This window comes from Cannabis sativa, chromosome 2 (genome assembly GCF_029168945.1).
Source record: "Cannabis sativa cultivar Pink pepper isolate KNU-18-1 chromosome 2, ASM2916894v1, whole genome shotgun sequence".
NCBI classification, from domain to species: Eukaryota; Viridiplantae; Streptophyta; class Magnoliopsida; order Rosales; family Cannabaceae; genus Cannabis; species Cannabis sativa.
Genome location: NC_083602.1, coordinates 1,483,648 through 1,497,336, shown reverse-complemented (window position 1 = coordinate 1,497,336; position 13,689 = coordinate 1,483,648). Strand labels below are relative to the sequence as shown.

The 13,689-nt window shown below is 31.2% G+C and overlaps 1 protein-coding gene across 1 annotated transcript; it reads left to right on the top strand.

The window, feature by feature from the left end:
• The first annotated feature begins 10,211 nt into the window (after positions 1–10,211).
• On the top strand, positions 10,212–12,724 carry LOC133034619 (pentatricopeptide repeat-containing protein At4g28010). The gene has a single exon (XM_061109784.1). The coding sequence runs from the start codon at positions 10,391–10,393 to the stop codon at positions 12,524–12,526; it is 2,136 nt and encodes a 711-aa protein (XP_060965767.1). The 5' UTR covers positions 10,212–10,390; the 3' UTR covers positions 12,527–12,724.
• Positions 12,725–13,689: the final 965 nt, after the last annotated feature.

Here is a 13,689-nt window from a genome sequence, read left to right as displayed (position 1 = left end):
TGAGTGATTCATCAATCTAAGGGCAACAGTCCCATTCCTTTCGATGTTTTAAGGACTTTCTCTCTAGCTAAGCCTTTCGTCAAAGGATCAGCCAAGTTATCATCAGTGCGTACATGATCCACTCTAACAGCTCCTGTTGAGAGAAACTCTCTAACAGTGCTGTGCTTACGACGTATTTGTCGTCTCTTACCGTTGTAGTAACGGTTCTGTACTTTTGCAATAGCCGCGGTACTATCGCAATGGATCAACACAGCTGGAATAGGTTTTTCCCATAAAGGAATCTCAGCTAGCAGGCTTCTCAGCCAACCTGCTTCTTCACTAGCAGCAGCTAGCGCTATCATTTCAGACTCCATTGTAGATTGAGCCAGAATAGTCTGTTTCTTAGATTTCCATGAAACAGCTCCACCAGCTATGCTAAAAATATAGCCACTGGTTGCCTTGGAGTCATCTGATAAAGTGTTCCAGTCAGCATCACTGTACCCCTCAAGTACAGCTGGAAACTTTTGATAATGTAATCCAAGAGTCAATGTTCTTTTGAGGTATCTCATGACCCTCTCTATAGCATTCCAATGCTCTGCACTAGGTCTACTAGTAAACCTGCATAGTAATCCCACGACATAGGCAATGTCGGGTCTAGTACAATCAGTGGCATACCGAAGACTGCCAATGATGCTCGCATATTCAGATTGCCTTACACCATCACCAGTGTTCTTAAATAATTTTACACTGGGATCATATGGTGTACATGCAGGTTTACAGTTAAAGTAATTATATTTCTTTAAGATCTTCTCAATGTAGTGAGATTGATCCAAAGAAATTCCCTTTTCAGTCCTAGTGATCTGTATACCAAGGATTACATTCGCTTCACCTAGATCTTTCATGTCAAAATTTTCACATAGTAAAGATTTCACATTGTTCACGACATGAATATTAGATCCAAAAATTAGCAAGTCATCCACATATAAACAAATAATGGTACACACATTATTTTCAGATTTATAGTAAATGCATTTGTCACTTTCATTTACTTTAAAGCCATGTGAGATGACAAGATTATCAAATTTTTCATGCCATTGCTTAGGTGCCTGTTTCAAACCATACAAAGATTTATCTAATTTACACACTTTATGTTCTTGACCAGGAACAACAAAACCTTCAGGTTGGTCCATGTAAATCTCTTCTTCTAATTCACCATTCAAGAAAGCAGTTTTAACATCCATTTGGTGCACAACAAGATTATGAATAGCAGCAAGAGCAAAAAGCACACGAATAGATGTAATTCTAGTAACAGGTGAAAATGTATCAAAGAAATCTACATTTTCTCTTTGTCTAAACCCTTTGGCAACAAGTCGTGCCTTGTACTTTTCAACAGTACCATCGGGTCTTAATTTCTTTTTCAGAATCCACTTACAACCTATTGTCTTACAACCTGGTGGTAACACAACTAAATGCCAAGTTCCATTTGACTCAAGAGAGTCCATTTCATCATTAATAGCTTCATTCCATAAATCAGCATCTAGTGAAGTCAAGGCTTCTTGGAGGTTAGAAGGATCCTCCTCTAGAGTATATGCACAAAAATCAGAACCAAAATCTTTGGTAATTCTAGCTCTTTTACTTCTTCTAGGTTCAGTTTCTATACCCTTTTCATGCTCATTATCCCTAAAAGCAGTCATGTTACTAGATGATGCACCCCCACTATTTCTCAATTTAAATGGAAATCTATGTTCGAAAAAATCAGCATCATTAGATTCCAAAATAGTATGCGCTTTTAAATCATAAAATCTATATGCTTTACTATTAACAGCATATCCAATAAAAACACATTCATATGCTCTACTAGCCAATTTAATTCTCTTAGGATCAGGAATTCTAACATATGCCAAACAACCCCAAGTTTTAAAATATGAGATATTGGGTTGTTTATTTTTCAAACTTTCATATGGAGAAATTTTCCTTTTAGATTTAGGAACTCTATTAAGCACATAACATACAGTTAATAAAATTTCTCCCCACCAATGAGAAGCAGCACCCGAATTCAATAAAATAGCAACAACAGATTCAGTAAGAGTTCTATTTTTTCTTTCAGCTTTGCCATTCATTTCAGGTGAATAAGGTGCAGTCTTATCGTGTATGATTCCATGTGAGTTATAAAATTCAATAAAAGCAGTAGAATCATATTCAGTGCCTCTATCGCTACGAAACTTCTTGATTTTTCTACTAAGTTGATTTTCAATTTCAACCACAAAAATCTTAAACATATCAAGAGCTTCACTTTTATTTTTCATTAAATACACATAGGTAAAGTCAGAACAATCATCAATAAAAGTGATAAAGTAGCGTTTACCATTTCTAGTCAAAGTTCCATCAAGTTCACAAATATCAGAATGGATTAAATCTAGAGGCTCGGTTTCTTTTTCTAACACAGATTTATGTGGTGTTTTAGTAATCTTGGCTTGGCTACAAAATTCGCATTTTTCAAAGTCATTTAAAGATAATTTAGGAATTAGGCCTAAACTACTCATGTTCTTGATTATGCGTTTATTTACGTGACAAAGTCTAGCATGCCAAGTATTAAAAGAACACAACATATAAGCAGAAGCATTAACTTTATTGACTTGAACATTCAATTTAAACATTCCCTCAGTTGCATACCCCTTCCCCACAAATATCCCATTCTTAGTTAAAGTAAACAAATCAGCTCCTATAGTCTGAGTGAACCCCGCCTTGTTGAGAAGGTAGCCCGAGACCAAATTCTTCCTCATCTCTGGAGTGTGCATCACATCTTTTAGAATCACAGTTCTTCCAGAGGTGAAGTTCAATTCCACATTTCCAGTACCAGCAACTATAGTGGTGTGGGAGTCACCCAACAACACTTTCTGATCCTCAGTAGCAACAACATATGTTTTAAACATATTTCTATCATAGCAGACATGGCGAGAAGCGCCAGTATCTACCCACCACCCTTCAGATCCACCAATAAGGTTGATCTCTGAAATCATAGCTGTAAAAGGCAGCTCTTCTGTCAGGTTAGCCTGCGGAGCAGAACTAGGCCTGTTCTTACACTTTCGTGCCATATGACCTGGCTTGTTACAGTTGTAACACATGAACAAACCAGAGTCATTTCTATTAGGGGGTGGTTGCTGCCTGTTATTATGGTTCCTTTGATGGTTCCAATTCTGATTGTTGTTATTGGTTCGAGGTTGATTGTTGCGGTTTGGATTCGCTTTGCGATTCTGATTCTTAAAGTTTTTCCCATTGGGTTTCAGAACAGCAGTGGATCTTTTATTAGTGTTGTTGTTGTTTCCAACAACAAGCACCTCTTCCTTTTGGTCTTGTTTTCGAGCTTCCTCCTCAATTCGAAGACGAGTGATCAGACTTTCCAACGAAAACTCTTTTGTTTTATGCCTGAGAGTATTTTTAAAATCTTTCCACGAAGGGGGTAATTTATCAATCATAACAGCAACTTGAAATTGTTCATCAATAGTCATACCTTCAGAAAGAATTTCGTGAGCTATTTTCTGAAGCTCGTGAGACTGAGCTTCGACTGATTTATCATCGGTCATTTGAAACTTCAAGTAGCGGCTGACAGCGTATTTCTTTGTTCCCGCCTCCTCGGTGTCATATTTTTTCTGTAATGCTTCCCATATCTCCTTGGCAGATTTGTCAGAATTATAATAATCATACAAATCATCAGACAAACCATTCAAAATAAAATTCTTACACAGAAAATCATTCTCTACCCAGGAGTCCCTTTCCTTAACCTGCGATTCGTACTTCTCGACTTCATCCTTCTTCTCGGCAGGAGGTGGAGTCTCAGAAACAACTGGTTTCAAAACAGTAAGCACATACGCAACTTTTTTCATGGTCAGAAAAAACAACATCTTCTGTCTCCAACGTTTAAAGTGCAAACCCTCAAAACGAAAAGGCTTGTTAATATCAGCAGTAGAACCAGAACATTCATCGGTAGTAGTCATAGCAGAAAGAACGTCTTAAAATTGTTGAGTAAACTGCTAGCAAAATAAAAGAGGAACGATATTACCGAATGAAGAATTCTGGGTTGAGTCGCGGACTAAGTCGCTCTCTTTAAGACGTTCGCGGCACTGCCCAGGAGTGTGCAAGCAGTCGGAAATTGCCGGTCGTCCCCAGGATAAAACAGCCCAGTCGTTGTACTGTATCGGAACCCCACTGCACTGTAGAGCACCGTCGAATACACCCAAAAATTTGATATCGCAGATGGAATTTTAATTTTATGAAAAACTGTATTTTTCTGATACGAAAAAGAGATGTTTTCTTCCCATCAGTTCAATCGCATTATATAGGCGAATGGATTGAATAAACATAACGGGAAGAATAACGTTTTCTGAAGTGGGGTGAGTTGGTCCTTTGAACGTGTCCCATTAACTGATACGACTAAGTAATCAGTTTAATTAAACACGTTTCTTTCACACCACACCACACCACACCAACCAACCCAACCCAACCCGGCTCGGATCGGACGGACGGCGCGCGCGTGTGTGTGGTGGGTCAAGTGTGTGTGTCCTCACCCATTCGCACAAAACTGGGTACCCCTTGGGGCCCAAACCCAAATGCCAAAGTTGCACTCTTTATACCCTTGTCAATGAGGGTTCATATCCCATGTGGGACTCTTTCCAACTCACACACACTAAGACACTTATATATTTTGTTAAAATATTCACAATATTTCCAACAACCATTGTTAATGTTGATGTTATTAGTATAATAATTTTTAATGTTAATGTTATATGGAAGCTGCCTTTTTTTTTTGTTCTTGAGATCGTTTTCACTGAGTTTTACCTAAATGAGAATTTTTTGTTCCCATAAATTTTGTAGAATTTTTTTATTTTTTGAAAATAAGCGTAGTGATGCATTAAATAAAACACAATAATTAGACTTCACGCTCATTACAAAATAGGTTTTTCAGCAAAGAGGAGATTGGAATACAGTCGTACATTTGGTGGGTAAACGTCCATTTAGCCACAGTATGGGCAACATAGTTACACGATCTACTAACATTCATAAAATTACAACTAGGAGGAGAGGACTTAATACAAAAATGAGACATAGTTCTCAAGAACCCAATGAGACTCCTTTCCACTGAGAGCATTGATAGCTAGTCTCGAGTTACTTTCAATAATTATAAACTTGAGACCTAACTCAACCGCCACAAAAATAGCTAAATAGGAGGCCATAGAAATTTTGTAGAATTATTTTCATTGTAATTTGAATACATTAATACTATGGTTAGGGAAGCTTTTAGTTGTTACGTGAATAATATATATAAAAAAAAAAAAGCATCTGAAGTTCAATTCATTTTCTAATTAAGGGTCAAAGATAGTCGAAATTATCTAATGTCAAAACCAAAAACAGAAGATGAACTTAAAAGACCCTTTTTCACTAACTACATGTTAAAAACAAGGTTGTCTTTTGACAAAACCTTCATCAAAGGTTGTTATTAAGATTGAAATGCATGAAAAAGTTAAGTTCATTACCAAAAAGTTACTAATAAAGTATGCACAAAAAGTGTTACAGTATACTGTATAGTCCAAGTATCATCATCAATACATAAGAACTCATAATGAGATAAACACAATTTTTCAAGAGAAGGGCAACCCACAATTTCTCATAATGAGTAATTTTAAGTATATTTCATTAATGAGATTATGCTCATAAGATTCTAGTTATATTGAAGCAATGGTTCCATCGTTATTTCTTCGGTCTTGTTCTCGATGATATTGCTAAATTTTGTAGGATGATCTATGTTGTTAGGTTTGTCCATTGTCGTAGACTTTATAATAGTATTGGTCATACTTTGGTCAAACTTACTTTGTTGACAAATAATAGTGTTATTTGGTGGCCTGAAAATCCTAATTGTATTCAGAACATATTGATAGCAGATGCTATCTTTGAATAAATTCTCACCCCCACTTTTTTTGAGTACTTATCGCTCTTGGTGTTTGATGGTTGAGACTTTCTCTTAAAAAAAAATAGTTATTTACGAAGTTTTTTTTACCTAAAAATTTGGAAGTATTTATTTTTCATATTAGTGTTGTTAGTCTCAAAGTATTTTTTAGAATTACCTCTAAGTTCAATGGTATAAATTATTGTTAAAGAGATAATTGGTGCATCAAATCTCCTCTTAATAAGGCTATAAATTATTGTATTGATCTTATGATCTTTGTGCCTTATTAATGGAATTCTTTCTTTTTTTAAAAAAATAAAATAAAATAAGTATCTTCAACGGTTGCACTATTTTAGCATATTTTTTCACTAATTTATTGTAACAATTTCATTAATTCATACTAAATATGTCATCAAATGAATATTTTATGTTTAAAAGATTTTACATTTTATATTATTTACATTAATAATCATAATTAATATAATTAATTTATGATATAATTTATATATTATCAATAATTATTTATGATTATTTTTTAAAATAAATAAAAATTATCAAACAAGAGCTATACTGAGAAATGAGAATGGAATAACTAGAATAGATATAGTCTATTAATTGATTTACTTTTAGGGATGAGATTCATTGTATATTTTGGGTAATTAGACTTTTAGGAAATTAATTGGGTGTGTAATAATTTTCTTTTTAAAAGTCAATAATCTAAAGGTAACGAATAGAACCCCATTTTTTCTTTTTTTCTTTTTTAAGGGAATTGAAATTGGAAACAAAAATAACAATTCAACTTTTATTAAAAAAATAATAATTTAATTGCAAATTGAGAACAAGAATCTTGAAGAAATCAATTATGGGGAAAAACAATCTGCAATATTCTATGATAAATTCAACATTTAACTAAAAAAAAAATTACCAAACTTAACACTCCAAAATATTTTCATATATCTTTTCAAAATATATTGTATTTAATATACACGACCATTAATAATACAAAAATAATAATCAAATTCAGCCTTTTCCCTAACTCTATATAAAGACTCCATATAACAATGAAACAACAACAATTTACATATATATCTTGTATTGTTAGAGTATAATTTTTCTTTTAATTTGAGTTATTAATATAAAATATGGGCAAGTCTCTATGCAACATTCTCCTAGTGACCATCCTTGTTCTCATTGTCTCAAGTAAATATTCTCTCTTGTTCTCTTATTTCCACTCATTATCTACTTTAATTTTAATTATTTTTTTTATGTATATAATTTTTGTGTTGATTAATTAATTAATTAATTCAGGTGATTATAAGATGGGAATGATGGTAATGGGGACTAGAATGTGTAGCACAGCCATAAGAGGATACACATGCAATGAAGGAGGATATGACTTAGGATGTGAGAATGCTTGTCTTAAATTATTTAAACAAAGCAAATCAATTTGCATACCAAGTAACTCTAATGGAGCTTTTACTTGTGTATGCAACCATCCATGTTAAATAATATTGTGTTATATATAACACATTTATATCAATGAAATAATTTATATAGTTTTTTTTTACTTTGTTATTATTTTGATTTTATTATGCCTTGGATGAAGGGCTGGTCCTGAAACAAAGTGGGCCATAGGGAGAAAAAAAAAATTTGGGCCCTTATATTAGAAAAAATGTAGTATTTTTCAAAATCGGAAAAAAAAATATATAATTTTAAAAGAGTAAAAAAAAAAATTGGGCCCTTGAACTGGGTGGGCCCTAGGCACAGGCCTAGCCCGCCTATGTCCAGGGCCCGGGCCTGTTTGGATGATTACCAAAGAATCCCATATACTCATTAAATTTAAATTTATTAAGAAACTCATTGATGACTTGATCTATTTTGCCACCAAAGTTAATGGCTCTTAAAATCCCAATCTCCATAATCTAATTTAGTTTTGCAAAGATTGAATATATGACATTTCACAATTTTTTAGGAGTGTACCAAATCAATTTAATTAATTATACGATCCTATCCAATCCGCTGAAATGTTTAATATATAAAATAATAATGGTAAGTGTTGATATATTTGCTACAAAAATAATAGCAATAAAATAATTATTATTTAAAATAATTATGTTTGGTGTTAATACATTTGATATGGTAGTAACTAATTACTATTATCAATTTTTTTTTAGTGATATTATGGTAACTCGTTACTACTACATCAATTTTTAAAATAATTAATTTAACACTATTTATGTTATTTTGAAAATGGATATTTTCATAAATATCCCAAGATGATAAAAAGTTTATAAAAATACAAATCTATAGTTTTTTTAACATTTTTATGAATTTATTTTTTTTAAGAAAAAATAGAAATAGTTATTTTTGTGTTGATGCTTTTATAAGATCTTTTTTAATTTTTAGAATTAAAAAAATTTATTTTAAGAGTGTTTGTATAAAAATTAAAATGTCATTTTAGAAGAAGCTATGTTTGTAGCTTTTTCCAAAAGAACTGAGAAACTATGCTAAAATTAAAATAATTTAAATAATTTTTAATTTACTTATAAAAAAACTTTTTAATAATATTCAAATATTTTGAAAATTACTTTTTATTATGTAAAATATTTTTGTATAATAGTTATCCAAACGATAAAATAAGTCAAAACTTGTACTTATGTAAAAAGAAAAAAAGTCAAAATTTATATTTATTTTATACTTCTAGCTATAAAACAAAGTAAAGCTTAGCCAAACAAAACTATTATGTTATTGTAATAAAAAAAAAGTTATTTTTCGTAAAATATGTAACTAAAAAAATTATTTAAAAGGATTCGTAAAAATATAAAATAAATATTCTTTTAGTTGGGGTGATTTTATAATGCACTCCTTAAAAAAGATGTACTGATGCACCCTTAACTTGTTTCGGCATCCAAAAGAATTTTTTAGTCTAATTTCTTTTCATATTCATGTATATTATATCTATTTAAGATATCCTATAAAATTTTGATAAATTCGGAATAATTTACAATGTAGAAAATAATATTCAAACAGACTATTTTACACGCTTATAAAATAAAATAGTCACGCGTCCAACAAACTGTTTGAACGTAGTTTTCAGCGTGTTAAACTTTTTTGAATTTCTTAAAATTTTACAAAATGTCTTAAATAACTATAACGTATATGATCATAAGAAAAAATTTGACTAAAAAATTATTTTAGATGATAAAACAGATATGAGTGCATTAATATATCTATTTCAAGGAGGTGCATGGTAGAATTTTTCAAAAATATATATATATATATATATATATAAATATATATATATATATATATAAATGGTGATTCTATAATGCACCCCCTTAAAAGGGATGTACTGATGCACCCTTGACTTGTTTCGGCATCCAGAAAAAAATTTTAGTCTAATTTTTTTTTCATATTCATGTACTTTATAGCTATTTAAGTTAACCTACAAAATTTTGAGAAATTCAAAATACTTTACAATATAACAAACAATGTTCAAACTGTCTATTTTACACGCGTATAAAATAAAATAGTCACTCGTATAACACACTGTTTGAACATATTTTTCGGCACGTTAAACTTTTCCAAATTTCTTAAAATTTTGCAGGATGTCTTAAATAACTATAACGTGTATGACCATGAAAAAATTTGACTAAAAAATTATTTCGGGTGCTAAAACAGATAAGGGTGCATCAATATATCCATTTTAAGGGGGCGCATTGTAGAATTTCCTATATATATATATATATAAAGAAATATCATTTTAGATTTTTTATTTTAAAAAAAAAAATCTTTTAAAATGATGTAATAGTAACTAACTACTTCAATAAAAAAAAAATAAAAAATTGGAAATTTACATGGTATACTAACTTTTGTAATTTTTTTACAAAAATACTGTCAGGCAGAATTTTTTACTTTTTTACTGTGTTTTTTTATAAGTTTCATACTGCAGTATACTGTGTTAAGTTTTCACTAGTGTTCTACTAGTGTTTTACTAGTATTCTACTGTTGTTTTGAGTTGTTCTGCTTTGTGTTTTACTGGTGTTTTATAAAAACACCGTATTTTTGAAAAGATTTCCGTGTGACAGTATTTTTGTAAAAGTTAACCAAAATTCCAATATTTTTGTAAATTTTCCTAAAAAATTATCCAAAAATCCCATATTGCATGATGGGCTTGTAAACTTTTTTGTTAAAGTGGGCTTTCTATATTGGGCTCTAGGGCGCATTGGGCCGGGCCCGTAAGATTAGCCCAATTTGATTTCCCTCTCAATTCACAGTTTTCTTTCTTCTTCTCCATTTTCTGGAACTTAGACCTAATTCCCCTGCAAATTCAAACACACTACTTTCTGTTTCTGTTTAAACTAAATTCAATAACTTTCCTTCTTTTACAATCCTGAATCCATTGCAAAAACCTATTATTGCTTCTTTATTCTCAAAATCATACAATAAATTCTTCTTCCACTGCTTCAAATGTTGATCAGAAGAACATTCCCAATAACTCCTCTCCATGGCTACATCAAGCTCTTCTCATCTCTTCCTTTGTTGGAATTGGATACCCAATTACGTTCCCTTTGTGAAATCCCCAATTCTCAAATTCCCGAAGCATTTTCACTCTTTAATCGAGCTGTGGAGTCTCATAACACACTCCCTTCTCCTTCAACATGCAATTTTCTTGTTCACGCATTTTCAAGGTCAGGGAATTCTGATTTAGCTTATTATGTTTATAAGAAAATGACCCAATTTTGTATTTTTCCAAATTTTGTATCTTTGAGTTGTTTAGTTGGTTGTTTTGTTAATGCCCAAAAACCTAATCTTGGACTTGGTGTTGTTGGGTTGATAATTAAGCGTGGTTTTAGTGTTAATACTATTGTTATGAGTCTTTTATTAAAGGGGTTTAATAGAAATGGTGAATTTGGTAAAGCTATTGAGGTTTATAGAAAAATGGTTAGTTATGGTTTATCACCAGATATTGTAAGTTATAATATTCTTATAAATTCCCTATGCAAGGAAGGGAAGCTTAAAGAATCTATGGAGTTGTTAGTTGAGATGGAGAATTTGGGTTGTGAACCAAATTTTGTTACTTACTCAATTTTGATGGATGGTTTTTGTAAGAATGGTCAAGTGAATGAGGCATTTGGGTTGTTGAAAGAGATGGAAAATCTTGGTTTAGAAGCTGATGTTGTTGTGTATAGTACTCTTATAAATGGGTTATGTAGAGAAGGTGATTTCGAAAAAGGAAAAAGGCTCTTTGATGAGATGCTTGCAAAGGGGATTTCTCCTAATGTGGTTACATATGGTTGTTTGATACACCAGCTTTGTAGAATTGGGAAATTGAAAGAGGCCTCGGAGATGTTTAACGATATGATGGGGCGTGGAATTAAGCCTGATGTTGTGACTTACACTGGTTTAATCGACGGGCTTTGTAAGGGAGGATTGGTTGTGAAGGCGAAGAAGGTTTTTAGGTTGATGGCACTTGAGGGTGAAGAGCCTAATACTGTTACTTACAATGTTATGATTAATGGATTGTGTAAGGAAGGGATGGTTAGTGATGCTTTACAAACATTGGATGAGATGTTGGAGAAGGGTTTAAGGCCCGATGTGGTTTCTTACAACACGTTATTAATGGGGCTTTGTAGCAATGGGAAGGTTGATGAGGCAATGAAACTTTTCGGTGTTTTATCTAAGGATGAGAGCTCCATTGAGCCAGATGTTATTACGTTCAACATGCTATTGATCGGTCTTTGCAAGGAAGGTCGTCTCGATGATGCTATGGAGATCTATAGTAAAATGGCTAAGAGGGGAGTGGTGGGTAGCTTAGTAACTTATAATACTTTGATAGGAGGTTATCTGCAGATGGGTTTAGTCAACAGAGCAATGGAATTTTGGAAACATGTCTTGGAGTTTGGATTGGTTCCAGACTCAGCTACTTATAGTGTTATGATTAATGGATTTTGCAAAATGCATATGCTTAATATTGCAAAAGGACTTTTTTGTAAAATGAAAGCTTCTGGTTTCAGCCCTTCTGAGATTAACTACAATACAATAATGGCATCCTTGTGTAAAGAAGGGAGTGTGGAGCAAGCTAGGACATTGTTTCAAGAAATGAAGAACTCGGATCATAAACCGAACCTTGTCACTTTTAACACAATAATCGATGGAACTCTAAAATCAGGGGACATAAAATCTGCCAAGGGATTGCTAAGTGAGATGCTAAATATGGGATTTCAACCAGATACACTAACCTTTTCCACATTGATAAATAGATTCTCGAAACTCGGTCTTATGGATGAGGCGAAAAAGATTCTCGAGAGGATGATCGCCTCCAATCTTCCACCGGATTCCTTTGTATTTGATTCTCTATTAAAGGGCTATTACTCAAGAGGTGAAACAGAAAAGATTATTGAGTTGCTTCATCAAATTGCAGATAAGGGTGTTCTTTTGGACACAGAACTTACTTCTACTATCTTAATGTGCATCTGTCATTGTACAGACAAGGTTGATATCATGGATTTTCTCCCAAATTTTGCTCAAGAATCATCAGAAGGAACAAGTATCTTAAGCAATGACTTGTTGATGAAACTTGATATCTTACCTACCAACACTTGACTTGTGTTATGAATAAACAAGTTTTCATCTCAAGAAAATCTTTAATTTTAGCCTTTTGATCATGTAAGTGTGTCATATATTTTAGCTAATCATTTTGTTAATATCTTGTGTTTAGCTCTAGTTTTCTCTCTCAATATTTTTTTTTATTGTAATTTTCTTTTCTGAGTATAATTTCTCAAATCTATTGGATTTATGAAAGGGGTTATTTTACAAATACACAAAAATAATAATAAAAAAAAATTATAAAATTACAGTTGTACGAAATTTTAAATATTTTTACGTTTTTTATGATTTTATTTACAGTCTTATGATGTATGTTTGTGTTGTATATTTGGTAATTTGTTATTGATTTTTTTATTTGTATATTATTTTATGTTGTTGTTTTGATATTGTTTGGATGATATTTTCTTATTATTTTTATATAGTTTTTTTTTTTGTTATTTTTGTGTAATTTTTATGAAAAATCATAAAATTATATATAAAAAAACTTGAATGAAAGCATTTTATAAAAATTTATGTCTTATCTAATAATCCTTTTGTGAAAAGTTATGTCTTTCTCTATGTTTTTTTATTTTCTTAGTTTTATTTCTTTTCGAGAAAATATTAAATAGACAAATAATCTTTTTTGTTGAATATTATGTATTATTAATTTATTAAACATAAATTACGAACAAAAATAGATTAATGGGTGAAAGAGGAATGGGAGCTGATTTTATATATATTTAGCTGGGATATGACTATATTATATTATTATATATATAAAAAAAAAAATATTAGTTGTTTTATAATTTATTTAATCTCATATTTAGAGATATTACGTGTAAAAGAAAAAAATGCAAAATATGTATATAATTAAAAAAAAAAAAAAGACGAATTTCAATTTACGTTTTATTTAAAAAAGATTAAGTTAACACAAATAAAATATATAAATATTACTTCAAATAATTTAATTAAAAAGATTAATCCATTTTAAATTCTAATCCTATATATTCGAAAACCTATAATTCATTCTAATCCTATTAGAAAAACATCTATAAATATATCTATATATATCAACGTGTAAAATACTAATTCATAAAAACTCAGCTTGTAAAATACTAATTAATAAAATCTTAATTTATTATTATTTGAGAGAATGAGTATCCGACTTGAACAATCCATAG